The sequence below is a fragment of the Saprolegnia parasitica genome, assembly GCF_000151545.1.
Source record: "Saprolegnia parasitica CBS 223.65 unplaced genomic scaffold supercont2.7, whole genome shotgun sequence".
Classification (NCBI taxonomy): Eukaryota; Oomycota; class Saprolegniomycetes; order Saprolegniales; family Saprolegniaceae; genus Saprolegnia; species Saprolegnia parasitica.
Genome location: NW_012156401.1, coordinates 669,819 through 694,139, shown reverse-complemented (window position 1 = coordinate 694,139; position 24,321 = coordinate 669,819). Strand labels below are relative to the sequence as shown.

General features: G+C 60.1%; 11 protein-coding genes across 11 annotated transcripts; 6 read left to right on the top strand and 5 right to left on the bottom strand.

Annotated features, from left to right (window-relative positions):
* Positions 1 to 804: 804 nt before the first annotated feature.
* Positions 805 to 2,390, top strand: SPRG_02991 (hypothetical protein). Its single transcript, XM_012341573.1, has 2 exons — positions 805 to 1,396; positions 1,433 to 2,390. Exons 1-2 carry the CDS (start codon positions 809 to 811, stop codon positions 2,321 to 2,323), a joined length of 1,479 nt encoding a protein of 492 aa, XP_012196963.1. The 5' UTR covers positions 805 to 808; the 3' UTR covers positions 2,324 to 2,390.
* Positions 2,391 to 2,447: 57 nt separating this feature from the next.
* Positions 2,448 to 3,980, bottom strand: SPRG_02990 (hypothetical protein). The gene is made up of 3 exons (XM_012341572.1): positions 3,553 to 3,980; positions 3,241 to 3,509; positions 2,448 to 3,191 (listed from the first exon to the last, which is right to left on the bottom strand). Exons 1-3 carry the CDS (start codon positions 3,975 to 3,977, stop codon positions 2,821 to 2,823), a joined length of 1,065 nt encoding a protein of 354 aa, XP_012196962.1. The 5' UTR covers positions 3,978 to 3,980; the 3' UTR covers positions 2,448 to 2,820.
* A 330-nt stretch (positions 3,981 to 4,310) lies between these two features.
* On the bottom strand, positions 4,311 to 5,245 carry SPRG_02989 (hypothetical protein; the record flags this gene model as incomplete). The annotated part of the gene is made up of 5 exons (XM_012341571.1): positions 5,135 to 5,245; positions 4,831 to 5,090; positions 4,658 to 4,786; positions 4,565 to 4,607; positions 4,311 to 4,517 (listed from the first exon to the last, which is right to left on the bottom strand). Exons 1-5 carry the CDS (start codon positions 5,177 to 5,179, stop codon positions 4,311 to 4,313), a joined length of 684 nt encoding a protein of 227 aa, XP_012196961.1. The 5' UTR covers positions 5,180 to 5,245.
* A 58-nt stretch (positions 5,246 to 5,303) lies between these two features.
* Positions 5,304 to 6,161, top strand: SPRG_02988 (hypothetical protein; the record flags this gene model as incomplete). The annotated part of the gene is made up of 4 exons (XM_012341570.1): positions 5,304 to 5,381; positions 5,429 to 5,554; positions 5,598 to 5,852; positions 5,907 to 6,161. The coding sequence occupies 4 exons, from the start codon at positions 5,304 to 5,306 to the stop codon at positions 6,159 to 6,161; spliced, it is 714 nt and encodes a 237-aa protein (XP_012196960.1).
* Positions 6,162 to 6,192: 31 nt separating this feature from the next.
* SPRG_02987 (AMP deaminase) lies at positions 6,193 to 8,778 on the bottom strand. Its single transcript, XM_012341569.1, has 9 exons — positions 8,670 to 8,778; positions 8,493 to 8,616; positions 8,163 to 8,443; positions 7,960 to 8,118; positions 7,480 to 7,907; positions 7,231 to 7,431; positions 6,808 to 7,183; positions 6,387 to 6,753; positions 6,193 to 6,343 (listed from the first exon to the last, which is right to left on the bottom strand). The coding sequence occupies exons 1-9, from the start codon at positions 8,727 to 8,729 to the stop codon at positions 6,246 to 6,248; spliced, it is 2,094 nt and encodes a 697-aa protein (XP_012196959.1). The 5' UTR covers positions 8,730 to 8,778; the 3' UTR covers positions 6,193 to 6,245.
* Positions 8,779 to 9,294: 516 nt separating this feature from the next.
* On the bottom strand, positions 9,295 to 14,468 carry SPRG_02986 (hypothetical protein; the record flags this gene model as incomplete). The annotated part of the gene is made up of 10 exons (XM_012341568.1): positions 14,393 to 14,468; positions 13,811 to 14,346; positions 13,134 to 13,763; positions 12,622 to 13,083; positions 12,299 to 12,592; positions 11,816 to 12,247; positions 11,501 to 11,763; positions 9,454 to 11,453; positions 9,359 to 9,397; positions 9,295 to 9,307 (listed from the first exon to the last, which is right to left on the bottom strand). The coding sequence occupies exons 1-10, from the start codon at positions 14,434 to 14,436 to the stop codon at positions 9,295 to 9,297; spliced, it is 4,713 nt and encodes a 1,570-aa protein (XP_012196958.1). The 5' UTR covers positions 14,437 to 14,468.
* Positions 14,469 to 15,172: 704 nt separating this feature from the next.
* SPRG_02985 (hypothetical protein) lies at positions 15,173 to 17,623 on the top strand (the record flags this gene model as incomplete). Its single annotated transcript, XM_012341567.1, has 3 exons — positions 15,173 to 16,348; positions 16,393 to 17,011; positions 17,061 to 17,623. The coding sequence occupies 3 exons, from the start codon at positions 15,173 to 15,175 to the stop codon at positions 17,519 to 17,521; spliced, it is 2,256 nt and encodes a 751-aa protein (XP_012196957.1). The 3' UTR covers positions 17,522 to 17,623.
* Positions 17,624 to 18,258: 635 nt separating this feature from the next.
* SPRG_02984 (hypothetical protein) lies at positions 18,259 to 18,732 on the top strand. The gene is made up of 2 exons (XM_012341566.1): positions 18,259 to 18,545; positions 18,603 to 18,732. The coding sequence occupies exons 1-2, from the start codon at positions 18,294 to 18,296 to the stop codon at positions 18,717 to 18,719; spliced, it is 369 nt and encodes a 122-aa protein (XP_012196956.1). The 5' UTR covers positions 18,259 to 18,293; the 3' UTR covers positions 18,720 to 18,732.
* A 35-nt stretch (positions 18,733 to 18,767) lies between these two features.
* Positions 18,768 to 20,630, top strand: SPRG_02983 (hypothetical protein). The gene is made up of 9 exons (XM_012341565.1): positions 18,768 to 18,974; positions 19,020 to 19,225; positions 19,273 to 19,472; positions 19,522 to 19,589; positions 19,644 to 19,785; positions 19,831 to 19,925; positions 19,973 to 20,106; positions 20,157 to 20,261; positions 20,316 to 20,630. Exons 1-9 carry the CDS (start codon positions 18,792 to 18,794, stop codon positions 20,563 to 20,565), a joined length of 1,383 nt encoding a protein of 460 aa, XP_012196955.1. The 5' UTR covers positions 18,768 to 18,791; the 3' UTR covers positions 20,566 to 20,630.
* Positions 20,631 to 20,664: 34 nt separating this feature from the next.
* On the bottom strand, positions 20,665 to 22,768 carry SPRG_02982 (hypothetical protein; the record flags this gene model as incomplete). The annotated part of the gene is made up of 3 exons (XM_012341564.1): positions 20,665 to 21,875; positions 22,030 to 22,649; positions 22,696 to 22,768. 3 exons carry the CDS (start codon positions 22,766 to 22,768, stop codon positions 20,790 to 20,792), a joined length of 1,779 nt encoding a protein of 592 aa, XP_012196954.1. The 3' UTR covers positions 20,665 to 20,789.
* A 53-nt stretch (positions 22,769 to 22,821) lies between these two features.
* SPRG_02981 (hypothetical protein) lies at positions 22,822 to 24,318 on the top strand. The gene is made up of 3 exons (XM_012341563.1): positions 22,822 to 23,831; positions 23,885 to 24,094; positions 24,144 to 24,318. Exons 1-3 carry the CDS (start codon positions 22,836 to 22,838, stop codon positions 24,201 to 24,203), a joined length of 1,266 nt encoding a protein of 421 aa, XP_012196953.1. The 5' UTR covers positions 22,822 to 22,835; the 3' UTR covers positions 24,204 to 24,318.
* Positions 24,319 to 24,321: the final 3 nt, after the last annotated feature.

Sequence of the window (24,321 nt, the reverse complement as noted above, 5' to 3'; positions counted from 1 at the left end):
CACAAAAGCAGATGGGAGCTCGGTTGTCTCGCACTCGTTGATCGCAGTCGGTGCCGAGCCATAGTCGCCAAAGACCAGCGCCGAAGTAGTCGACGGTGCAGTGCAGCGGTACTCGCAGTGTAGTCGCATCCAGCGCTTGCAGCGCGTCAATGATCGCGCGGCTGGCGCGGAGGTCGTGTCCAAGGGTCTTCCAGACAGCGACACTCGGTGCTCGCCACAGAAAGCAGCACAAGCCGTCGGCCACGTACACGTCGGCGTCAGTCGCGTCGACATAGCCAAACCATCGCCGCTGGTCGCCAGTGTCATTGGCTAAAATGTTTTTGGCCGAGAAAATGTCGTCGGCGTCAGTCGCAGCTCGAGTCGATCACGTGGACGCGCAGCAGCTACATCAAAAGCCACGCAGCCGAAGCGGCTCGTGCGATGCAGCAGTGCATTGCAGTCGGTGTGCGTCACATGAGCTTGACGCGATGCAATCTCGCCCGCACCAATGTGAAAGCACTTGCCGACGCCTTGGCTGGCACGCAGTCTATCAAGGTCTTCGACAAACGCCATGGACTGAGGCGGCATCAGCGACCAGAGGTCGCATTGCAGGACGATCGGTAGTGTGGGCTTTGTGTGGCCCAAAGATCTGGGCCGCGTTGGCAACGACGTCTATTTTCAGGCACAGCACGCAGCAGGCGCTAGTGCGTAAATAGCTACTTGGATTTCAATGTGCATCGTGGCACGCACAGCCGATCACAACGTCCGGATAAGTGACAGGCATCCGCATACGGTGGCAAGTTTTCGATGAGCTCAGTCGCAGGGGTGGATGACAGCAAAACGACCGAGTCCGGCACCAGCGTCGGTGCTTGACGTTGCCGACGTGGTCGTCACCATCGTCCAATGCACACCGTCGCCCACGGACGTGACTTCCTTTCTACAAGCGCTGCCACCAGCGACATTGACGCCACCTCTCGCAGCCCTCCGCCAGTTCCTCAGCTCACTGGAGCCATCGATGGCGAGCTACGTCTGGCCACGACCAAACCTCTGTGACGCCAACGATACCCTTCTTGTCGCTGCCATGTCCATCTTCAACTCGGTGTGCATTGGTGGCTACTCGCCACGCAGACACTCGTCTTCGGGCGAGGCCATTTATACGCGCCTTCGTGGCACACCGGTACCGGATCGTGTCCGTTTCGACAAAGCTTTCTGCCGCTTTGTCGCCAACTGGACAGCAAAGGTGACGCACGTCGAGCTTCTCGAGAGCCCTTCTGTAGACCACCGCGAGGCGTGCTACAGCATGCTGCGGCAGTGCACCAGTCTCCAGCACGCACACCTTCCGTGTGAGACCCCGCTTCTCGAGGCCATCACGACACCGGCCCACCGCGTGTCGGAGCTGAACCTCTCTTTCAACAAAGTAACTTTTGCACCTGACGCTGTTTTGGTCATCGAGCGCTGGCTAGCATCGGGCTACGCGCGGCGACTGGCCCTTGCATCGTTTACGACCCCCGATGCTCGTCTCGCGCTGGCGCTGTCGTCGTCGACTCTCTCGGGCCTCGCATTGGACGTATCCCCCGGCGCTCTTCAGAGCCTCATTGAGAATGGCGTCCATTTGAGGCACCTCAAGGAGCTCAACCTCAACGCCGGCGTCCGTTCGGCAAAGGGGTTTCGCCAGCTCGCGCCGGTGCTCGACCTCCCAATGATCGAGCAGCTCACACTCACCAGCAAGCGCGACGGCGCGTACTGCATGTCTGTGCTGCCTCGCATGACATCGCTTCAAGACCTCTCGCTCATCGACGTCGACCTCACCAAAGGCGAAATGCCGCGACGATGCGGCCCATCCGTGCTTCGTCACGCGCACTTTGATCGCGTCAAATTTTCAACAGCCAACTTCGACGCCGTGCTTGGCTGGGCCCTTGGCTCCCCGCAGCTCGAGTCGATGGCGTGGTCGAACTGCAGCCACATCAAAAAGCATATCGACCAAGCGGCTCGTGCGATGCAGCTGTGCATTGCGGCCGGTGTGCGCCGCATGAGCTTTGAGAACTGCTATATCGACCGCCATGGCGCGAAAGTGCTCGCCGACGCCTTGGCAGGCACCCACGCCCGAGAGCCGTTCGAGATGGACCTCTCGCGCAATACCTTTACGGCCCTCGGACAAAGCTGCCTCACCAATGCGCTGGTAACATGCACGAACGTGACGATCCACCTACGTGGCGAAGTGCCCCAGTATTTTTCCGGTAAGGATCGAGTGCACGCCACGACGATCGGCGTCACCATCCGCTGCGAGGGGCTCGCCATCTTTGTTTGCAGTCCCACGCCACCTCCGCTATCGACGTCCGCCTAAATGGTCGACAGCTCATGAATCGAATGTGTCCCTCCCTGCAATTGTCAAAGTTTGTCTTGGTTGGTGCACAGGCGTTGCCACAAATATTGTCACTTGATACGTTCTTCTACTAACTAGTATATGCCCCAGGGTCCATTAATAGTTGAACAGCGTATGGACCATTGATATGCCGCCACAAAAACAGGCCCCATACAAGAGGAATCTTGCAGTAGCCCACTCAGATTGAAGTGACCACATGATCCCACGGCCACAAAGGTTGCTTATGCCGGTGCTGCTTGTCACCTTCTTCGACACTTCGGGACCAGCAGTGCCAGTCACGTGATGAGTCTCTCTGCCTCCCGGACGAATCTATGCTTCCGCTTGATCTATTACGAGTGAGAGTACTCCATGGAAAGGAAGTGGTGGGCGTAGATAGACGTTCGACATCACAACCTTCTTCTTGGTGGTCTCGAGTCTCATCTCATCACATAGTGAGAAGATGGGCTACGGAAAAGCCTCTAGGCCGCCGACGCCGACGGGCCTTCCGCGTCGACGAGCGTAAACTGGTCGAGGCTCTTCTCGATCGCGTCCATTTGCTTGCGTATCGAGCGGCGGCGGCCCTTGCCCTTCGTTCCTTCGTGCTGCGCCAGCGTTGCCTCGAGCGCCGCGTGCTTGGCGAGGAGCTCGTCGCTGCTGCCGTCGCCCATCCATGCGTGGTCGCCGCAGAGCACTTGGATGCGCTTGGCCGCCTTTGTCTCGACGCAGCCATCGCAGAGGAGCACGTGCGTCCGGCAGTAGGCGCAGCGCGTGCCCGACACCACGTCGTGCGCGTCCTCGCACGCGCTGCACTTGCCCACGACGGCGTCGTTGCGGGACGCCATCGCGACGCCTACATATGGTCGATAAGAGTCGAGCTCGCATACGATCCGGAGACGTACGCTGGTCGAACACAAAGTTTTTCCCGAGGAACTGGCCGCCGTCCGGGAAGGTCTCCAAGTAGCGGTGTATACCTCCTTCGAGTTGGTAGACGTTCTCCAAGCCGAGGTGCCGGAGGTACGCCGACGCCTTCTCGCAGCGGATGCCGCCCGTGCAGTACATCAAGATCGCGCTCTTCTCTTGCAGCTGCGGCAGCGTCTCGCGGACCCAAACGGGAAACTGGCCAAAGCGGCGCGTGCGCGGGTTGAGCGCGTCCTTAAAGTGGCCAATGCTAGCAGAGATAAGGACGCATGAAGCAAGTCGACGATGCGTACTTGTACTCGTAGTCGTTACGCACGTCAATGACGGCAATGTTGTCGGCCGAGAGCTTGGCGTCGAAGTCGGTCGGCGAGAGGTGCTGCGCCGTGTCGCGGACGTGGCACACATCATCGGGCAGCTCGATCGACACGATCGCCTTTGTGCGGCGGATCAGGAGGTCGTCGAAGGGCAAGGCCTCGGCGGCGCTTCGCTTCCAGTCGATGCCCATGCCGCCGAACGCGGTCGAGGCCTCCATGGCCGCGATGTAGGCATCGATCGCCGCCGCCGGCCCGCCAAGCGTCCCATTGATACCTTCCTCGGCAATGCGCACGCGGCCATAGAGGCCAAGCGGCGCGCAGAAGCGCTCGTGCCACGCGGCTGCGTCGTCGGCGTCGGTCGCAGAGAGCGCAACGTACTTGTAGTAGAGCACGACGTCGCACATCGCCAATCACAAAATTGATGCGCGTATCCGGATACAAGGTGCACTCCGATATCCGATATCGGCGTGGGAGAGGCGCGCTTTCATATTGGATATCATCAAGCGCTCGCCACCATACTCGCTAGCACGTGGCGCAATGGTCACCTCGCACCGTCGATGAATGCCATATAGCGAGGACGATCGCCATGCTTAGGGGGTCCAGCAACGCTTGGGATGCGCTGCAGTCTTCTTCACCTTCAACGCCGGAGCCAGTGCGCACTGTGGCCAGCCAGAGAGTGAATCGGCTGCCAAAAGCGATTCGCACGCCTTCGCACATACATATTACTCTCGGCCTACTTAGAGGCCAAAGCCCACGAGCTCCTTCGTATCGTCGTCCAGCGCGTGCAAATCGTCCCAGAGAATCGGCATCGAGAGCTGAATGTCGTCGCTAATCCACGCAAGATGGCTCGCCACCGGTGAAATCTTGGTCACCGGCTTGAGCTCCATGACAGGCGCCTCTTCCAACGCCATAGGGGCTGCCTTGTCGTCTGTCGTCATTGTCGGCTAATAATTTGTGTGTGAGCCTCTTTCCATCCGCCTGGATTATATACCTTGACGTTCGAGTACCAGTGGTTCTTGATCGCATTGTCCGTCCTAGGCAGAAGAACACCCATGAGACCAATAGAGTGACGGCGACAACGCACCGCCCTGGCAACTGCTTCATAATGTGCGCCCAGCGGTTGCCGTAGCGCGCTTGGAGCTCAATCAAGCACTTGTCCTCGGCCGGCGTCCACGGGCCCTTGTTGATGTGCGGACTCAAATGGTTGTGCCATCTACCTCGCGCTGAGGCGACGACGAGCCAGAGCGTCAAATGTACCTCTCTCGGCACTGCTTGCCGTTGCGGCCAGGAATGTACGACGCGATGAATCCCCAGCGCTTCGGGCCGTGGGTCGCCACGATGCGCTCGAGGAGCTCGTCCTCAAAGGCCAGCCACGGACGCTTGAGCTTGGACGTGCACGTCTGCAGCTCGTGCCAGCGCGCATTGCACTCGGCCGCGCTCCGATTCTTGATGAGGTCGCTCACGAGCTTCCAGCGGCGCGCGCCATACGCGAGAATCGCCCGCCGCAGCTTCTCGTCCTACGTCCACGCATGGGTTGCAGTCCTATTGCCAGAGTTTGTACCTCGTCCGAGGTCCAGAGGCCCATCTCGCTGCTGCTGCGGACCATGCTGCTACCGAGGTAGTTGCCAACTGACGTGTCCTCTTCGATCGGCCCATCAATATTGACAGCTCGGGACTCGCCAAGCCTGACCTGTCTATCTAAATCTATATATATTCCTCGACCGAGCACGATGGGCGAGAGGCGGACGACGACCTGTGCGCTGTGCCACCGGTCCTACGGCGCCGGCTTCGAGTCGACCTCGGGCAACGTATGTACCCGTCGACTTGCTTTGCATGCGAAGATGGAGCGTACTAGGACATTTGGCGGGCCCGTCGCATGCTTCGGCGGCGCGGGCTTGTCCACGACGACGACGGCAACGACGACCTTTTGACTTGCAGCGCCAACGACGGCGTCGCCCGTGTCTGTGTCTTTTGCGCCCAAGTACGTACGTCTGCGGCTGCTCACGAGTACTTAGCGGGTCTAGTTTGTGACGACGGCCGTGACGCGGGATTGCAGACGCTTGGACGAGACGCGCTGCGCGCTGCAGCGACCGTCGACGACGACCAAGCGTGCGATGAGTCTCGTCGTGCGTCATGACGCGAGCGCCAGCATCATCAACTCGGTCGAGACGCTGCGGTCGCTGCCCACGGACCTCAACCGCATTCTGCGCATTCGTCCGTCGACGTCGTCGAGTCCGCGCGCGACATTGTGCAACCTCAAGCTCCAGCAGCAGCGCGAGGTCAGTCGTCCAGTCGAGCTCTCACATGCGTCGATGTGACGATGACTCGGGTAGGCGCGGACCATTCTTGCACAGGACCTGCGCCCGCGGCGAACGAGTGGTCGGCGGCCAGTTGTTGGCACTTCGGCCGCGACCCCGGTTGATCGGCTTCGGCTGCTCGGTCCGACACCGGTCGTGCCGCCTGCTGGTGTCCAGACGAGGCCGTACCGGACAGCCGCTTCCCCTGTCCACCACGTCAAGGCGGGGACGCTCGTCCAGACGACCAGCGGGCGGTTTGCGCGCCTCGAGGTGCGGTGGCCGGCGCTGTAGCCCGCGCGGAAGTAATCATATACAACGACGTCGATTACAATGTCGTGGAATAAAGTCGGCGCGCGGGAAGGATCGAAGTGGCGCCTAAAAGTTGTTGATTTCGCGCAGCTGGTGAAACTCGTTTTGAAGCGTCTCGTGGCGAAAGTCGAGGCGCATGTCGGGCACGTTGGTCATGCGAATGTCTAATGTCCATCTCAACGTGAATCTCAAAGTGTCAGACCCTACCGTTGCCGTCGGACCCGGGCTGAAAGTAGTTTTTGCCCAAAAAGTGCTGCTTGAACGGGTGCTCAAAGCCGGATTGGAGCACCGAGTTGCGTGCGATTTCGCAAATGTCCGTGCCCGAAAACTTCCACACCTGCGCCGCGACGCTGTACTCTTCGAGGAGCGGGTCCTTGGTGTAGTGCAGCATGAGCGGATCGTCCGTACTCAGCGACACGTTGAGCCCGCGCGCAAAGTACGTCGGGAACGGGTTGCGCTGGAAGTCGAGGAAGAGCTTGTTGTTGCTCAGCGGCGACATGGCAATCCCAATCTGCGTGAGGTAGTAGAGGTACTGGAGCGACACGGTCTTGCGCAGCGTGATGCCGTGGTTGATCTATCGAGACCGTCCACCTCTAAGTATCAACAAGATGGAAACGAGAAAGAATACCCCGTTGGCGCAGAGGAACGCGGCCGCCAAGTGGTCCGGGTCGCCCGCCTCGCCGCAGTGCGGGCGAAAGCTAAAGGTCGAGAGCCCCTTGGCCTTCCGGAACGCGTTGAGCGACGCAATGTTGGCGTAGAGGTAGTACGTCCAGTAGTCGTACGGCGGGTTGTGCTCGTTCGTCCAGTGCGCGGGCGGCGGCAGCGGCTTGCCCTTCTCGGCGCGGATCGGCTCGGTCTTGCTCTCGTCGTCGACGCAGTCAAACCCAATCACTGCCTGGAGAAAGCAGTGCAGCGCCGGGTTCGAACTCGGGTCCTTCGTGACTTCGAAGAGCGGCAGGAAAATGTTTTCGAGCATTTGCTCGAAATTCTCGACGTCGCCCGACCTAATTGCAGGGATTTTGAGTTGCGATCTACGAAATTGGAGAATTACTTTTTGTATAAAAAGTACAAGCGCGGGATCTGGATCATCCAGCGCACGTGCGGCGACGCGAGCCGGTTGACGTAAAACCACTTGGCGAGCTTGTCCCACTCCGAGTGCTTCCGGCCGTAGATCGAGAGGCGCCACTCGACGAGCTGGTACTTGGACGCATTCAGATCGCTCATGACCTCCTTCGTAATGTCGGCCAAGTACCTAATTAACACAATAGAAGTCGAATGACGGCAGCGAGGAGCCACGCACCGGCCGCCAATGAGGTTGTCCGTCTTGAGAAAGATCTCACGGAGCCGACTCTGCCCCGCGGGGTTGTACTTGAGGTTGAACCGGTCAAAGCGGTGGAACGTGTTGGACGCGTGCATGTCGAGCGTGTCGACTGAGAGATCGTACGCCGTGAGGTTGAGCGAGTGGAAGACCTCGCTGAGCGTCATGAAGCGCCCGTCGCGGAAGATGACGATCTCGCCCGGGTGGTTCTTGAGGCGCGACTTGATGAAGCGCAAGAGGTGTTTCTGGTTCATGCACGCCGAGTGGTGAATGTGCGTGTCGACCTTGCGGATGTTGTAAAAATCGCGGTGCGGCACAGCCTTTTGCGACGCGAGCTCGCGGTCCGCGTTCAGCAGCGTGTGCAAGTTGAAGCGTGCTTCCAGCAGCTGCAGCCGCTTGAACGAAAAGGTCTAATGCACGCATTCTCAACCCGATGCGAGCAGCGAGGCTCGAAGCGCGTACCTTGACCGGCCCCGAGTTGACGATGCGCTTGACTTCAAACCAGTCGTCGTAAAACTCTTCCTGCGAGTGTGGCGTGTAGATCGGATCCGTCGCGCCGTCGTTGAGGACGACGATGACGCCGTTCTCGACGCGAATCGCGTGCGTTGACCCCGTCGGTGTCTAGGACCCGTCAAGCATGCTTTGAAAACGGAGAAAGCGTGTACCGCAATGTCGAAGATGTTGTACGGAAGGTCGTCGCGATGGCGCAACTGCGGGCGCGACCCGCCGGGCGTGAGCGGCGGCTCGGGAATTTCATCCTGCGGCTGCATCAAGAGCGCGTTGGCGGCCATGTACTTTTCGCGCAGCGCAATGCACTTTAGGATGCCTTGGCACACGTCTTTGGTCTCGGGGTCGTGCTCGTCGTCGGCGGACGTGACGTGAATGCGCTGGAAGAAGCTGTTGTCCTCGTACGGCTCGGGAATGCGTTCAAAGAGCGTTGAGAGCTCTGGTCATGCCATCATGAGACGACAATGGTGGTCTCATGCGGAACGTACCATTGTTGTTGTCTTTCTCTAGCTCGTCGTCACGATCACTGTCCTCGGCGAGCGACAGCTTGCGCTGCTTGGCCGTGTTGTAGATCGACTGGAGGTAGTCAAACTTCTTCTGGTCCTCTAGGTCCTACGCCGCCATGAGAATGATGAGCGCCATGTGCCGTAGGTAGGCGTCCGCACCATGTCCATCTCCTTGTTCTCGGCAAAGTCCGCGTCCTCTTCCTGGCGCAGCGAGGCCATCTTGTTCGAGTACCGTCGCAAGATGCCAAATGCCACCAAACGTTGAAGCCCTCACCGCAAACGAAGCTTCGAACTTCGGGCCGCGATCTTGCGATCCAGGCAATATTCGAATTTCGAAGCCATTCGCCGAGGTGAGCGGTACGCTTTGGTATAAAATATGCTGTCGCGCTCCGGCGTTCAAGAACGAGTTCACTGAGGGACGACGTCGCGCGCTTGGGCTTCGGTGGTTCTGTGCGTGCGTGCTGTAGGCGTGAGTAGCACCCTGCGTCTCCTGTACCCTGCCCCACATTTGGATGCGGGATAGCATTTCTTGAACCAGCTTCAACTCGGCAACACCAACGTCGCGGGCGGTGGCATGAGAGTTGCACTTGCAGGTAGTTGCCATCCCATGGCATCCCATGAGTGGTCCTCATCAGATTAGGGATTCTTGCCGTTTTGCGTGAGCGACACCTTGTGTGCGCATCGCTCTTCTTGCCGAATATGGTCGCGCGCGTAACATTGACAAAAGGTCGACTGAAAACGTGATATTGGAGTATACAGCATCGAGCGAGCTCGCGGGGGCTTCTTAGCGGTTGCGTCTAACCAAATATGGCAAGTCAGTACAACCGGGTAGTGTTCGTCGAGCGTACCGTCGGCCGTGCCCGTGGTTGCGATTCACTGAGCGGTCCCTACGAGCGACGCGATGTGAGATGAGACAAAAGATGGTCCAGAAAGGACAACATACCGCTTCTCGTCGCGGCGCGGGGCCGGCGGCGGCGTGTTGCGCGGCTCGCTGCGCTTGCGCTCGGCCATGCGCTGCTTGCGCTCCTCAGCGAGCCGTTTGTTGTTGGCCTCGACGATCCGCTTCTCTTCGGCCTCGTCCAGCGACGACGTCATGCGACGTTTGGGCGGGTCCTCGGCCGTCGGCTCCTCGCGCTCGCGCTTCCGGTTCAGCGTCACCATCTTGCGCACGTCGCCCCGCTTCTCCTGGAGCTGGCGGCGCAACGCAGCTTCCTCCGACTCGCCGTCCTTGGCCACATCCTTCGATTCTTGATTGCGACCACTAGCGTCGCTGCGACTGCCCTCGGGCTTGGTCGCCTCCTTGCGCTGGCTCTCTGGCTTGCTGTCCGTCTTGCGGTCGCTCTCGGTCTTCTTGTCCGCTTCCGGCTTGCGGTCGGGTAGAGGCTTGCGGTCATTGTCGACCTTGCGGTCACTCGGTGCCTTGCGATCGTTGTCAGGCTTGCGGTCACTCTCGGTCTTCTTGTCGGCTTCCGTCTTGCGGTCACTCTCGGCCTTGCGATCGCTCTCGGTCTTCCGGTCGGTCGCCGTCTTGCGGTCATTCTCGGTCTTCTTGTCAGCTTCCGCCTTGCGGTCGGTCGCCGTCTTGCGGTCGGCCTCAGCCTTGCGGTCACTGTCAGCCTTGCGGTCGGTCGCCGTCTTGCGGTCGCTGTCAGCCTTGCGGTCTACATCCCGCTTTGTCTCGGCCGCCTTGCGATCGTCGGGCTTGCGATCGTCGGGCTTGCGGTCGTCGGGCTTGCGGTCGTCGGGCTTGCGGTCGTCGGGCTTGCGGTCGTTCGTAGGCTTGCGCTCCTGGCGCCGACCGTCGTCCTTGCGGTCGTCCTTGCGGTCCGTTTTGCGGCTGCGCTCGTCCTTGACGTCCGCCGCCGGCTCTTTTCCACGTCCGGTCGGCTCGTCCTTGCGAGTGTCCTTGGACGTACGACTCCCATTCTCTTCCTTGCGGCCCCCGCTCTCGCGGCGCGCAGGCGGCGGCGTCTCACGACGAGGCTCCCGGCGCAACTCCGTGTCGTCCCGGCGGCGCACTGGATCACTGCCGCGGCCCCGCTTGCGGCCATCGTCCTTCTCACGCGACAGCGATCGCGGGCGCTTCTCGTTGGTCGTCGTCGACTCGCGGCGGCGCGGGTCCTTGGCGTCCTTGGCGTCCTTGGCGTCACGCGCCGGACTCGGGCTGGACCGGGGCGCCTTCTCGTCCGCAAACGTGCCGAGGCGGCGCTTGAGCAGCGCCGAGTAGCGCTTGGCCATGATTTTCAAATCTTCGCGATCGTCGAGCGTGAGCTTTTCGACGAGACTCAAGAGACGCGTGCCGTTGGCACTCGAGACAGGAAACACGTCAATCATCTTGGTGAGCAGCACGAGCGTGTTGCGCGTCGGCATGTACTCGGCGCTGCCGAGCGCACCCGCGTACACGCGCTCCATGTGGCTTTGCCACTTGGCGTACGTTTTGCGGTATCTGCGATGCTCCATGCGGACGCTCGGGTCGTTGAGCGAGAGGCTAAAGCCAATCTTGTTGGCGCCTTCGGCACCAAAGTCGTCGGCGGCGTGGAACCAGCGCGCGAGGAGCGCGTGCGACTCTTTCAGGAAAATGCCAAAGTTCGAGGCTTCGCGCTCGGTCGTGCAGAGGACGAGGCCCGAGAGGTTGAGCGTCACCTTGTGGTAGTACTGCAGCGTGCTCAAATTCGGCGTCTCGATCTCGTGCAGATGCTGCATAAACTTGGCGCAGTACATGGCGTCTTCCGGCGACAGAAGCGCGCGCGGCACGATGCACTTTTGCAGGAGTTCCGAGACGGTTGTCGCCACCGCCGACGTGAAAAACGTGTGTTTCTGGGCCTCGAGCCGCTCAAAAATGCGCTTGCGGTGCCCGACTTGGTCCTTTTGCTCCGTCACGAGCTTGTCGATGGTCGCCATGAGCTTTTCCTTTTGCTTGCGCTTCTCCGAGGACGACCCCGTCTAGGTCTCGGTATAAAAGGAGGAAGCGGACGACGAGGATCGCGTACCGTCATATTCGCCAGCAGCGTGAGCTCGTGCCGGATCTTGGAGATCTCGGCCTCGTACTGACCGTGGGGCACGTAAATATCGTAGAGCGTGAGCCCCCAAAAGGTCGCAAAGAGCTCTTTCGTAAGCCCTTCAAACGGGTTGTGCGCCGACGTCGCAAACGTCGCGTCGAGCTCGCTCAAAAACGTCTCGCTGTACATGAACGCTGGCCCCGGCGCGTCGGTCGACAGAGATGTTGCGGCACTGCTGTGGACACTGCGCGTCACTACGTTGGCATCATCTATCAATCTTCCAACCCCTCCACGCAAGGGACCTACCCGAACGGAGGAGCGGATCGTCGGACCGCATGGCCGGGCGCAGCAAGAGCATCGCCACGTCGTCGGGTAGGTGGTACTTGTGTACGAGGTCCCGCAGCGGCGGCAGCGCGCCGACATACGTACTCGGGTCGGCGGCGGCGTGCAAAAACGCCAGCAGCTGGCTCAACGTGCGCTGACACATGTCGTACGTGCCGCCGAGCAGCTTGAGATGCTCTTCTTTCGTCGTCTCGTCGTGCTCGATGCGGCTGCGCATCTGGCCCATGACAATGCACAGCGGCCAAGCGAGGTTGAGCTTGACGAGCGTGTCCCGAAGCCGAGGAATCGCGCGTTTGTTCATGACCTTGGGATCCGGCGCCTCGTAGCCAAGCGTCGGCCCGCCCGCCAGCGCCTCGAGCTGCGTCTGCGACAAGTCTTCGAGGGCCAAGCAGGATCCTAGCCGCCGCGATAAGTCTCGGGATAAGAAAGAAGATGATAAGGTAGTACCCATTTTGGTCAAGAGCTCACTGAGCACGATGAGCTCGACGCTCTCCCACTTGCTGAGGCGCTGAAAGAGGTACGAGAGGAGGGCGCTGAGCTCGACCATCGGGTACTTGCGGTAAAAGCTGCCCGAGAAGCTCGCGAGCGACGAGAGCCAGAGCGAGACGTTGGTGCCGTCGAGCTTGAGCGACGGGCGCGGCCGACCGAGCTCCGTGATGAGCACGAACGAGAGCACGTCCATGCCGAGCGGCGAAATGTACTTGAGCGACTCGACGACCGGCTGGATGAGATTTTCGTACGCTTGGAGCTGCTGGAGGATCGTGCGAAACGCGACAAGGGGTTGGCGTGCGCGACGTGCGTCAGGACGCGGCCGGTCGGCTTGGTCTTGTCGGCCGTGAGGCGGCGCATGACCTTGCGCGTCGTGTCGACCGTGCGCGCGTGGGCGAGCATCATCTCCGGGACGTTGGCGTACTTGTCTTGCCAGCTCTGGTAGAGCGCATACCGCTTCTCACACGAAAACGACTTGAGAAGGTCCCACATCTGGTACACGAGGTTGGGGCAGCACCCGTGCAGCGACAGCGTCGGAAAGAGCGTGTGCGTAAAGAGATGCTCGAGCGGCTCGAGCAGCCACGCATTCGACGGCAGCGCGTGGAGCAAAATGCGCTGGAGCTTGGTCCAGAGACTCTGGTCGTGGTGCAGAAACGGCCCAAGCAAGTGGAGCATCGGAAACACAATGTCCACCATCTCGCGCAGCGTTTGGATCGGCGCAACGACGTGGCGCGACGTCACCACTACCGAATCGTAAGTTGCAAAGATGCTGGGAGGCGAGGAAGGAGTGTACCGGTGGTCGTGGCGACGAGGCGCATGGACGCCAGCGACAAGGGTGCGTAGAGCGACGCGAGCAAGTCGCTGATTGTGACGCAGAGCTGGCGCGCGAGCGGCGCATGCGCGAGCGGGTTGCAGTCGCGCGCGACAAAGTCCCGAATGCGCTCGAGAGCGAGCTCGTACGCGCCAATCTCGAGAAGACCAACGAGGATACCGTACATTTGGTTGGCATCCGCCTCCGAGATGGTGGTTGTCTCGGTGGAGGATGCGTCGTCGTCGTCCTTCTTAGCGTTCAAGTTGACCTTGCCGTAGCCGCGCGCGGCCGTCTTGAGACCCTCGACGCGCTGCACTTCCTTCTCGAGGATGCCGGCCTTGGTCGGGCTCACGTGCGGGTAGAGCTCATACAACGTGTAGAGACCCTTGTGCAGTAGCATGGCGGCGATGCGGTACAGCGACCGCGGCGCCACGAGCTTGGCCGCGATTGTCTCGGGGCGCTGGTAAAACTGGAGCTTGAAGCCAAGGAGGTGGACGACGTACTCGCGCTTGAAGGGTGCAATGAGGTCGGCAAAGCAGTCGTTCATGTACTGCGTCTCGTACACATCCAAGAGCAAGTCGAGCACGCGGTTCGGGTCCAGATCGAAAAAGCCTGCAGAGACGCATGAGGTGGCGGCCAAGGTGGTGGAAGCAGAGTACCGATGAGCGCAAGCAAGTCGCGCTGGACGGCCTCGACCGTGTCGCGCGTCACACCCGAGTGCAAGAGCGAGAGCACCTTTGCAAAGCCCTCGCTCTCTTCGCGGAGGAGGTTGAACTTGCTCTGCGTGTACAAGCTGCGCGTGTTGATCCGGACGATCTTCTTGCCGACGGCCGCCGGATCGTTCGCGAGGCCGACTGCATGGAGCACGTCGAGCTCGAGGATCGTCTGAAGCGTCATCGCCGGTACAAGCTTCTTGTCGGCAATGTCCTTGACCACCGTGCAGAGCGTCTTCCACGCCTTCGAGTGGCTCTCGCCGGCGTCGCACGGCAGCTGCTCGACCTGCGAGCCAACGACCCAGAGCGCATCTGCGAGAGTCGTTGCATGCGTTGACTCGGCCTCAAAGAGCTTGGACTCGTCGAGCGCAGCGACAAAGTCGGCGCATGGCACGGCGTCCGTCGCGCACGCCCAGAGCAGCGCCTGGAGCATCGGCGCGAGGTCGTCTTCCTTGGCCGCAGCCTTGGCGAGGGCGTCGGGTCTACCATGAGGAGATGAGGAAGGAAGCGAGATCGTCGGCAGCTTACGCGAGCCTCCGGCCCGACTCGGTCCACGTCGTGACGAGGTCCATCGCTGGGGAGCCACCGAGGAGCAATATAATGTGAAATTTTATGTACACTTGTACTGTCTATGTAGACGCACGAAACCATTATATGACCCCAGGAGTGGCCAATCTAAAACCACGCAACTTGACTATGTTGATATTGCCGTTTCCGTGCGACGACGTCGACCGCAGACGTGGAGTCGATGCTGGTGCTGCGGCATCGACGGGACGATGGGATCCGGTTACTACTCTCTGTGCTTCACTGTGCGAATCGGCCATGTCCATCGACCGCCATGGAGGAATCATGGAAATCTGTAGTCTTGTGTCACTGGTACGAGGTTCGAGGCGTGTGATTCTCGCCATTTTTCATTTATTAAGTATTTGGACTTAATCGGGGGAAAAACATACAAAAGCCGAGCCGCAGGACGCCACCAGCCAAGGGACGAGGTCCCAGCGTGGTAGATACGATTCAAGTCCTTGGACTCGGAAGAGTGAACCGCGTCACAACCGAGGTTACACAAGGGGTTACTTTTTCCTTATTTAAAATTAGATTTCTATTTTCGAGGGTTGGACATTTCAAAAAGAGTGGACTTGGATACAAAGTGCAAGCTCAAATGAAAAAGATCGCGTCGGTTTCAATAAAATGGCCACGGCGCAAGGCCATTGGTCAAAATTAAAATAATATGGCCCGTTTCGTCCGAAAGGCCGGCTGCCAGCGGTCGGCAGAAGCCAACTCGCCGCAAAGCAGAGACTCGAAGCCCGCATGTCGTCCGACGCCCCGCGCCCTGGCAGCAGCTCATCGCCGAGCAAGATGGCGCAGAAGATTGAGGCCGCGCAGTCCATGGATGGGATGCTATCGGGCTACCCGCAGTTCACGCCCAAGCACAAGTCGCTCATGGCCAAGCACCTCTCGCGCGAGCTCTACACCAAGCTCAAGGACCTCAAGACCTCGACAGGCTACACGCTCGAGCGCGCGATCCAGACCGGCGTCGACAACCCGCATCTCGGCGTTGGCATCACGGCCGGCGACGAAGAGTCGTACGTGATCTTCAAGGAAATCTTCGACCCGGTCATTGAGGGTTGGCACGGCTACAAGAGCGACGCGGTGCACAAGCGCGACTTGGACCCGACGCACTTGAAGGACGCCAAGATGCCCGACGAGTACATCATCTCGACGCGTATCCGGGCGGGCCGCAACATCCGCGGCATGCCGCTGCCACCCTCGACGTCCCGCGCCCATCGCAAGGACGTCATGAACCTCCTCGACTCGGCGCTCACGGCCATGGACGGCGACCTCAAGGGCAAGTTTTACAAGCTCGCCGACATGACGCCCGCCGACGAGCAAAAGCTCATCGACGACCACTTTCTCTTCCAAAAGCCCGGTGGGGGTACGCTCTTGGCGGCGGCCGGCGCTGCGCGCGACTGGCCCAGCGCACGTGGCATCTTCCACAACGACGAAAAGACGTTTCTTGTCTGGTGCAACGAAGAAGACCACATGCGCGTCATCTCGATGCAGAACGGCGGTGACATCGGCTCGGTCTTTGAACGCTTCTGCCGCGCCGTCAAGTCGGTCGAAGACAGCATCAAGGCAAAGGGTCGCGAGTTCATGTACGACGACCACCTTGGTTTCATTGGCACGTGCCCGTCGAACCTCGGCACGGGTCTCCGCGCCAGTGTCATGATCAAGCTGCCCAAGCTCAGCGAGGACCTCGAGCGCTTCGAGAAGCTCTGCGGGCTCTTGAACCTCCAGCCACGCGGCATGAACGGCGAACACTCGGCGTCGGTCGGCGGCGTCTACGATGTCTCGAACAAGCAGCGCATTGGGTACTCGGAAGCCGAGCTCGTCCAGACGATGATCAACGGCATTCGTCTCCTCATCGATCTCGAAAAGAAGCTCGAGGCTGGTGAGTCCATCGACGGTCTCTTGCCGACCGAGCGCGTACCCAACCGGTCATTGAGGCGCCAACGACGACGTCGGCCGAGAAGGCCAGCATCGATGTCAAGCCGTCGAGCGAGGTCAACTATCCGGACTTCACGCCCAAGCACAAGTCGCTTATGGCCAAGCACTTGACCAAGGAGCTATACGACAAGCTCAAGGACCTCCGCACGAAGAAGGGGTACAGCCTTGACGATGCGATCCAGACGGGCCTCGACAACCCGCATTTGGGTGTCGGCGTCGTCGCTGGCGACGAAGAGTGCTACACACTCTTCAAAGACCTCTTGGACCCTGTCATTGAAGGCTGGCACGGCTTCAAGGCCGACGCCAAGCACATTACCGACATGGACGTCTCGAAGCTTGTGAACGCCGACAAGCTGGACAACAACTACATTGGCTCGACCCGCGTCCGCGCCGGACGCAACATAAAGAACCTCAGCCTCCCACCCGGCACGACGCGCTCGGAGCGGCTCCAGGTCGAGCACCTCATCTCAACGGCGCTCACGGCCATGGAAGCCGAGCTCACCGGCAAGTACTTTCCTCTTGGCAACATGTCGAAAGAGGAGGAAGACCAGCTTCAGAAGGACCATTTCCTCTTCCAAAAGCCCGGCGGCGGCACGCTCCTCACGGGTGCCGGCGCCGCCCGCGACTGGCCGAGCGGGCGCGGTATCTACCACAACACGGAAAAAAAGCTTTTTGGTCTGGGTCAACGAAGAAGACCACATGCGCGTCATCTCGATGCAAGACGGCGGTGATATTGTCTCGGTCTTCGCGCGCTGGGTCAAGGGCGTCAAGGCCGTCGAGGAGTCGATCAAGAAGAACGGCTACGAGTTCATGCACAACGAACACCTCGGGTTCCTTGGCACGTGCCCGTCCAACCTCGGCACGGGTCTCCGCGCGAGTATGTTTGTCAAGCTCCTCAAGCTCGGCGAGGACGTCCACAAGCTCGAAACGATCTGCTCGTCGCTGGGCCTGCAGCCGCGGGGGTCGGCCGGCGAGCACAGCGCGGCCGTCGGCGGCATGTGGGACGTCTCCAACAAGGCGCGCATTGGCAAGTCCGAGGTCGAGCTCGTCCAGACCATGATCGACGGCGTCGGCAAGCTCATCGAGCTCGAGAAGGCCATGGAAGGCGGCAAGACCATCGACGCAATCATGGCCGATCTCAACCTCGCATAAGATTGCTTGTAAATTCCGACAGTATAACCGAAAGAAAGAAAACCTGTGTACACACCATTGAGATAGACGAGTATTTCTTTAAAAACTTGTCCCAATCGTTGCACAATCTGTCATTCAGGAATACGTGGATGTAATAGGCTTAACTCACGCCGTAGATAATTGATTGTGATTGGCTGGTTTGTGAGGTTGCGGGGTTTTGCGAATATAGGAGGCAAATTGCGGGAATTTTGAGAAATACTCGCGAAAGACTTGGTGTCAACGGAGCGCGCCAGGAAAGAGAGTTCTGTTCTCAGGTTGCATGTCAAACGGGATTCTCAGCTTGGCGAATGCGCATGCTGGCAACCAGCATTACCTTACACCGCCATCTGCACGCGCTTGAACCCAAGTAGCTTTGGCACGCTTAACGGTGTCAACCAGTGGCAAGCGAAGGAGGCATGGCATGTCCATCACCATGCGTGGGCAGCACTTCGTCGAGTCTGCCGGTGGCTCGCGGCTACAAGTAGTAGGGACGAAGCGACCGCACCTCAGTTCATATTGGTTCCGCCGCCTTCTACATTTCGAATGGAAACTTCAACTTGGGCGCCGATATTTTTATATACTGGCTTCAATTTCGGATACAAATCCATAGATGATCATGTGTATTTTAATGGCCAGAAGATCGCGCCACCGGATTGGCTGAAAAGACCATGATGTCGCGACAGAAACGCATCTGATTGGACCGTGTGATCCGAGCCAGAAGCCAAGTCGTCGCAGAAGGTCATTTGCGCAAAAGATGAAGGCCCTGTCCAAGTCGCTGCCGCAGCGAAGCGCGATGAACGTGCGGAAGAGCGACTTGGACCTGGACCTGCTCCGCGCCTTGGCGACGCAGGACATGCACTTCTCGGACGACGAGAGCGACGGCGTCGACAGCGACGAGGACCTCGAGACCATCTTGGTGCCACGCCTTGTGTGGCGCGAGCCCACGAAGCGCGTGTCGCCGGCCAAGAAGCGAGCGCCGCATTCCTTTGCCGCATCGCCCAACAAGGTACTGCGTACTCGATGAATATGCAGGAATGATAGCTTTCTGCGCCGCGACCCATAGAAGCCTGCGACCGACGACGACCTCGGCTGGACGTTCATCGATAAGAGCCCGACCGGCGATCGATCCCGGACAGGCGCCATGGCGACGTTAAGCCAAAGTTGGTCCTTGGCGTCGTAACTAAATATATATATATTGCTCTTGCGTGGTGTCAAAATTCCCTGGAAACGCATTTCCATTTTCGTCTTCCGCATGACCGATAAGAGCGTGTTTCTCATCCAACGCGAGGCGATTGCCAAGGACGAGGCGATCCGCAAGCGGCTCCAAGAGGCCGGCTACAAGATCCTCGAGCAAACAGTGCTCCAGCTCACACCCGAGAAGGCGGCGCTCTACTACGAGCGGCTCAACTGCCGCGACGACCCTGCCCAGCGCAAGGTACCTCCGCCATCGAATTACTTATGTCGACGAAGCGTGACGTAGCCGACGCACCGGGGCACGGCCCGCAGCTCCATGACACCGCGCGTCAGTGACTTGGGCTCGCCGCGCTCCAAGGCCGTGACGCCCCGGAGCCCGAGAGAAGCGACGTCACCGCGGACGACTGCGCCAGGCGGCAAGACACCTCGCGCCGCCAACGAAGGCGCCACCGATGCCGAAGACGTCAAGGATGCGATTGCGGCACTCTCGAGGTACGCCCTTTAAACCCCACAAGCTGACACATGTATCGAAATGGCAGTGGCCCGCTCGTCGTCCTCGTGCTGCAAAAGCCCAATGCGCTCAAGGACCTCCAAGACCTTGTCGGGCCCTCGGATGCGACGCAGTGGGCGTCACAGGCGACGACGCTTCGCGCGCAGTTTGGTCTGGACCAGCGATGCATTGGCGTTCGCTGCAGCAAGTATGGCTTCAACGTCGACGACGAGCGCGACTTCCTCATGGGTGCGCCTTCTCCATGCAAATATACGACGACGACCCGCGTTTTGTGTAGCCCACGCGGTCTTGCGCCGGGATAGCACCATCGCGATCACCGAGGAGTGGGCTGCGTCCGGCGCGACCGTACAACGAATTCTTCTTGAATAGTTGTTGGAGTTGGTCAAACGACGGGGGTAGGTGAGCCTCGATGCGCTGCTCGATTTTCTGTTTCCGCATCAAGTGCAACACTCGAATTCGACCGGTCGCCTCTTCGTCTTCTCGCTCTACGGTCCGCTCGACGCCAAGTCCCGCCTCCGAAGCGGCGAAAAAGGCTTGCACGGTGCGCGAATCGGGGATACATTGATAAATTGATACTTGACGCCAGTCGTGACGGACCTCGAGCTCAACACCATGTCGCAGTCGATCGAGCGCGAAGACATTCTGTCCGTCTACGGCATGGTCGGCCTCTCGCGGGACGAAGTATGGCGCCTCCTGGAAGTTGCTGGCCGTTTTGAAAGCGCCATTAGGAAGAAGAGGTGTTGCGGCAAGCCGACAAACACCTCAAGATGATTCCTCGGTACACGCGAGCCGATATCGAGGCCATGTTCAAGCACGTGCCTCGGGACGCCGTCGGCGCCATGTCCTTTCACGACATGCAGCAGTACTACAAGACGATCTCGACATGGACGACAACCAAGTACTTCTCTGTAGGCGCATTCTGCAAGAGCGACTCCGCCGCGTGCTCTGCATGAAAGAGAAGCTGAGTACGAGCTTGGCGACACCGATCGTGTCCAAGTACCGCAAGAGCCTCACCACGTACAACTCGATGTTCGATCCGCCGTTTGGGATGCTTATGCGTCTTATGGGTAGCTGGTCGAAAGATGCTACGTACCACGTGGCCCCGCCGAGCATGTTTCTCAAAAACGCGGGGCTCAACGGCTCGGAGAACGCGGTGCTCGTCTCGCGCCTCCTCAACTGCCACGCGTTCGGCATTTGCCACCTCGGCGACGGCAACTCGCCGGATCTGACGCAGAACGTCCGGCTGCTTCGTGACGACATCGCCGACACGACCAAGCGCCCACTTTGGGACAGCAACCACATGTGCATTCCGCACGACTAGACTTAATGCCATGACGTGTATACGCTACCTCGCTCGCCTTCCCAAGAAATACCCAAGGAATCGACACGCTTTTCCATTGCATAGCCATCGCAGGAGCGTCTGGGATTCCCGCCAAGTGGAATGCCCCAATGCGGCGACTGGAGATGGATTGCCGTTAGAGCGACGCTACAAGCTCATATACTCTTCTCCCAAGGCTGCCCCCATCGTGAAGAAACACACCGGGGCTAGAGCACTTCGGCAAGCACCTGGACAAATTGGCCGTAGACGCCGACACGCGTCGCGGTCGCAAGTCGCGCCGACGTGGCATCGGCCGTCGGGTTCGGAGCCGTCGTCGACGCGTGGTGGCGCTGTCGTAGTGTCTGTAGCTTCTTTTGTAATCGTCGCCGCATCCAGCTCTGGACCTTGAGAACGGACGCGCGCCATTGCCGAAACTGGCTCGTGCGCAGCGAGCGCAGTACAAAGAACGACCGACGCAGCGCTTCTTCTTCGTACGAGGTGACGCTGCCGAGGAGGAGGATCGCGCCGCAGTAGCACGCGTACGGAAGCCACACGCGTCGCTGCAGGTAGTGCGCCGAGACTCCGATGAAGAGCGCACAGGCCATTGCAGTCGTCGTCGACGCATAGACGAACCGGACGCGAAAGCCCGACCGATGGACAAAGAGGAGCGCGTTCAGGAGCCCCATAAAATACAAGTCGGTCACGCGCTGCGACTCTGGATTCGAGTACACGACGAGCACAAGCGTCGCCATGGCGGCAATGTGCAGCAGCACGACGAGCCCCGCGAGCCACTGCGCATACCGGACGTACCCGCCGTGCGCGTGAAGCAAGATGTGGTCGAGCAGCGACCGCTTGAGGTACGCGGCGTACGTGAGGCGCGGCGCTGTCTGCAGAGAGTGGGCTGCGAACGAGTGGCTGAGGCCGTAGAGGACGCCGGCCATCAATAGATAGGCGGGCACGACGACACCGAACCGTGTGCACCACGCCAGATCTTGGATCGATGCCGGGAGGAGCTTGGCGTCTTGGATCGCCAAGAGGACTTGCGCGAGGAGAACGCTGAGCAGGGCGTAGCGCACGGTGCTAAACACGCGGCGGTGGAGCGCGGGGTCGTGGACGTTTTCAAACGGGAACGGGTCGAGGAGGTACCAGAACCGGTAGAACGCAGCTTCGAGCTCTTCGTGCGCAAAGCTCAGGCTCCACGGGTGCCAGAGCGACGACGTAGAGAGGCTAGAGACAAAAAGCATGGTTGCGTCGCCGTCGATAAGACCGTGAAAGGGCAGCTCCAGCGCATAGTTGCGCCGCCGTAGCACCTCCTGCGGGATGGAAAATGAGTGGCGATAGATAGATAGATAGATAGATAGATAGATAGATAGATAGATAGATAGATAGATAGATAGATAGATAGATAGATAGATAGATAGATAGATAGATAGATAGATAGATAGATAGATAGTAGATAGATAATACCTGGCGGTAGTGCGACACCATGCCACCAACGACACGGATCGCGTAGTTGAAGACTTGGTACATAACGTCGCGGGCAGCGTCGGCGCCATCGACGTAGACGCTGGCAAAGAGCTGGACGACCATGTAGAGCAGTAAAATGCTGATGCCGAGGACGCAGCTCGTGAGGAAGCGCATGCGTGTGATACCAAAGATCGGAATGAGCAGCAGCATGAGCGGCAAGACAGGGCCATGACTCCGTTGCAGGGGCTTCTTGGCGATGAGCACGGACGCAACGATGAAGAAGACGCCGCACGTGACGCGCTCGAGGTCGACACGTGGCGCAAACGTAAGGCCGAGTCCAATGCCAAAGGCTAGCAGCGCAACGCCTACATCGAGCGCGAGGACCAGCGTCGATGGCGGCGTCAGGTACCAGCTGTGGCCCATGAGCCCGGCGTAGACCAAAAGACCGATGAGAAAGACGGCGCGAATGCGGCCACGGGACGCTTCCTGCGTGCTGCGCATGTACCCGTCCTCGTAGGCGGGCGCGAACTGCAGCGTCCGGCCGTCCATTTGCGTCTGGCCTTGGATGAGCCCAAACTGGAGCTCGTCGTAGCGCTTCGACTCAAAGTCGCACACGATCTCTGCGCCATAGACAGCGTCAGACCCGCCGCTGGTGGGCCCTCGTACCTTTGAGCGTCGTGTCCTTGGGCGGCGGCGCGTTGGCGGCCAGCATCACCGCATGGATCTCGGCCACGTCCATCGCGAGGATATCTTGGTCTCGGAAATAGAGTGACCACGGATATAGCGTGTGCAGAGGCAGTTACACCATGACACAGCAGGCCACGTCGCGACGAAGTCCGACGCGGCTGGCGCCGCTGCCGACTGGCGACAGCGCTGACCGCCACGAGCTTGTGCGGCTGCTGCGCACGCTCTGCGCCCCGCTGAGGGACCCCATGGCCCGGCGGCCGTACCCGTCCGTGGCCGACAGCGCGGCCACAATCGACCACGGGCCATCGCAGTGGCGCACGTGGGCCATCTTCCTCGTCGCCCAGCTCAAGCAGAAGCAATTGGCACCCAACGAGCTCAAGGCCGCGACACTGCTGCTACTCTATTACGTCGCGTGCGATGCGACGCTCGCGCCGACTTTGATTCTCGAAGGCCTTGTGCCCTGCCTCGTCGACGCCATTGTGCGCATGCACCTGTCGCTGGCGGGCGCGACCCTGCACTTTGAGGTCGCCCATGCGCCGTGCCATCCGCTCGACATCGAGGTGGCTGTCGACGCGCTGCGCTACTCGATGCACGCGCTGGTCCTCGACCTGCACGGGCGTGGCCACGTCGACGCCTTGCTGCCGCTGGGGCCTATGTCGTTGGCCTACGTCTTGGAAGCGTCGCCGATCCCTCGCAACGAGGTCGACGAGTGTCTCTTGCGCCGGCCGCAGCCTCTATCGCCGTCGATCTTTGCGTGCGCGGGCCAAGAGAGCGCAACGACGTATGGCGTCGAGGACACGCTGGCCTCTCTCATCGCGCAGAGCAAGCTCTTCCAGCACCACTTGGCCGTACGCACGCTCGTCGTGCTTGTGCGCAGCATCACGGCCCAGTCGCATGGCTTTGAGCGCCGACGGCTCCTGAGCGACGGCGCGTTGCAGGCGCTGGCGCTGGCCGCAGCGCTGCCCAGCAGCAACAACACACCGCCAATGAACGTGCCGCCCGAGTCCTGGATACAGGATTTGATACAGCAGCCCAGCCAGCGTGTGATTGCGACACTCCTGAGTCTGTCTTTTGTGAGCACGATGGCGGCAAATGGCCTCGCCGACGTGCCCTCGGTGCGTGCATGGCCGCTTGATCATGGCAGTAGCATGGCTCCTCTGTGGTGTAGGACGAATTAGGCCGCGTCGTGCGCCTCCAGACAGCAGCCCTCTCGCACGCCCAGGGGACGGCCACCGACGCCTTGCCACAACGCCTACAGACCGACCCATCGTTTCCAGCAGCGTCGCGAGCGCACGGACTATTGTCTCGTCTCTGTGCTGCGCGAACAACATCGCCGCTGTGCAGTCCCACGAAAAAGCCCGTGGATGCAAACCGGGCAGTTCGCAAGCGGCGCTCCAGCGCTGGGAGGTGTGCGTGCCCGCGGCTAGCGGCCCACGACGTCATCGCTCTTGCCCGGCGCGCCGAAGACGTTGCGCAGAGCGTCGTGACCAGCTACCTCGTGGTGCGCGATGGTCTCAGCCCGTTTGTGGATTTTCGAGCGTGGGCCGCGGCCCAGCCATCCGCTGTCGTTCGGGAGAAGCGGCGGCAACGGCGCCTGGACGCCGA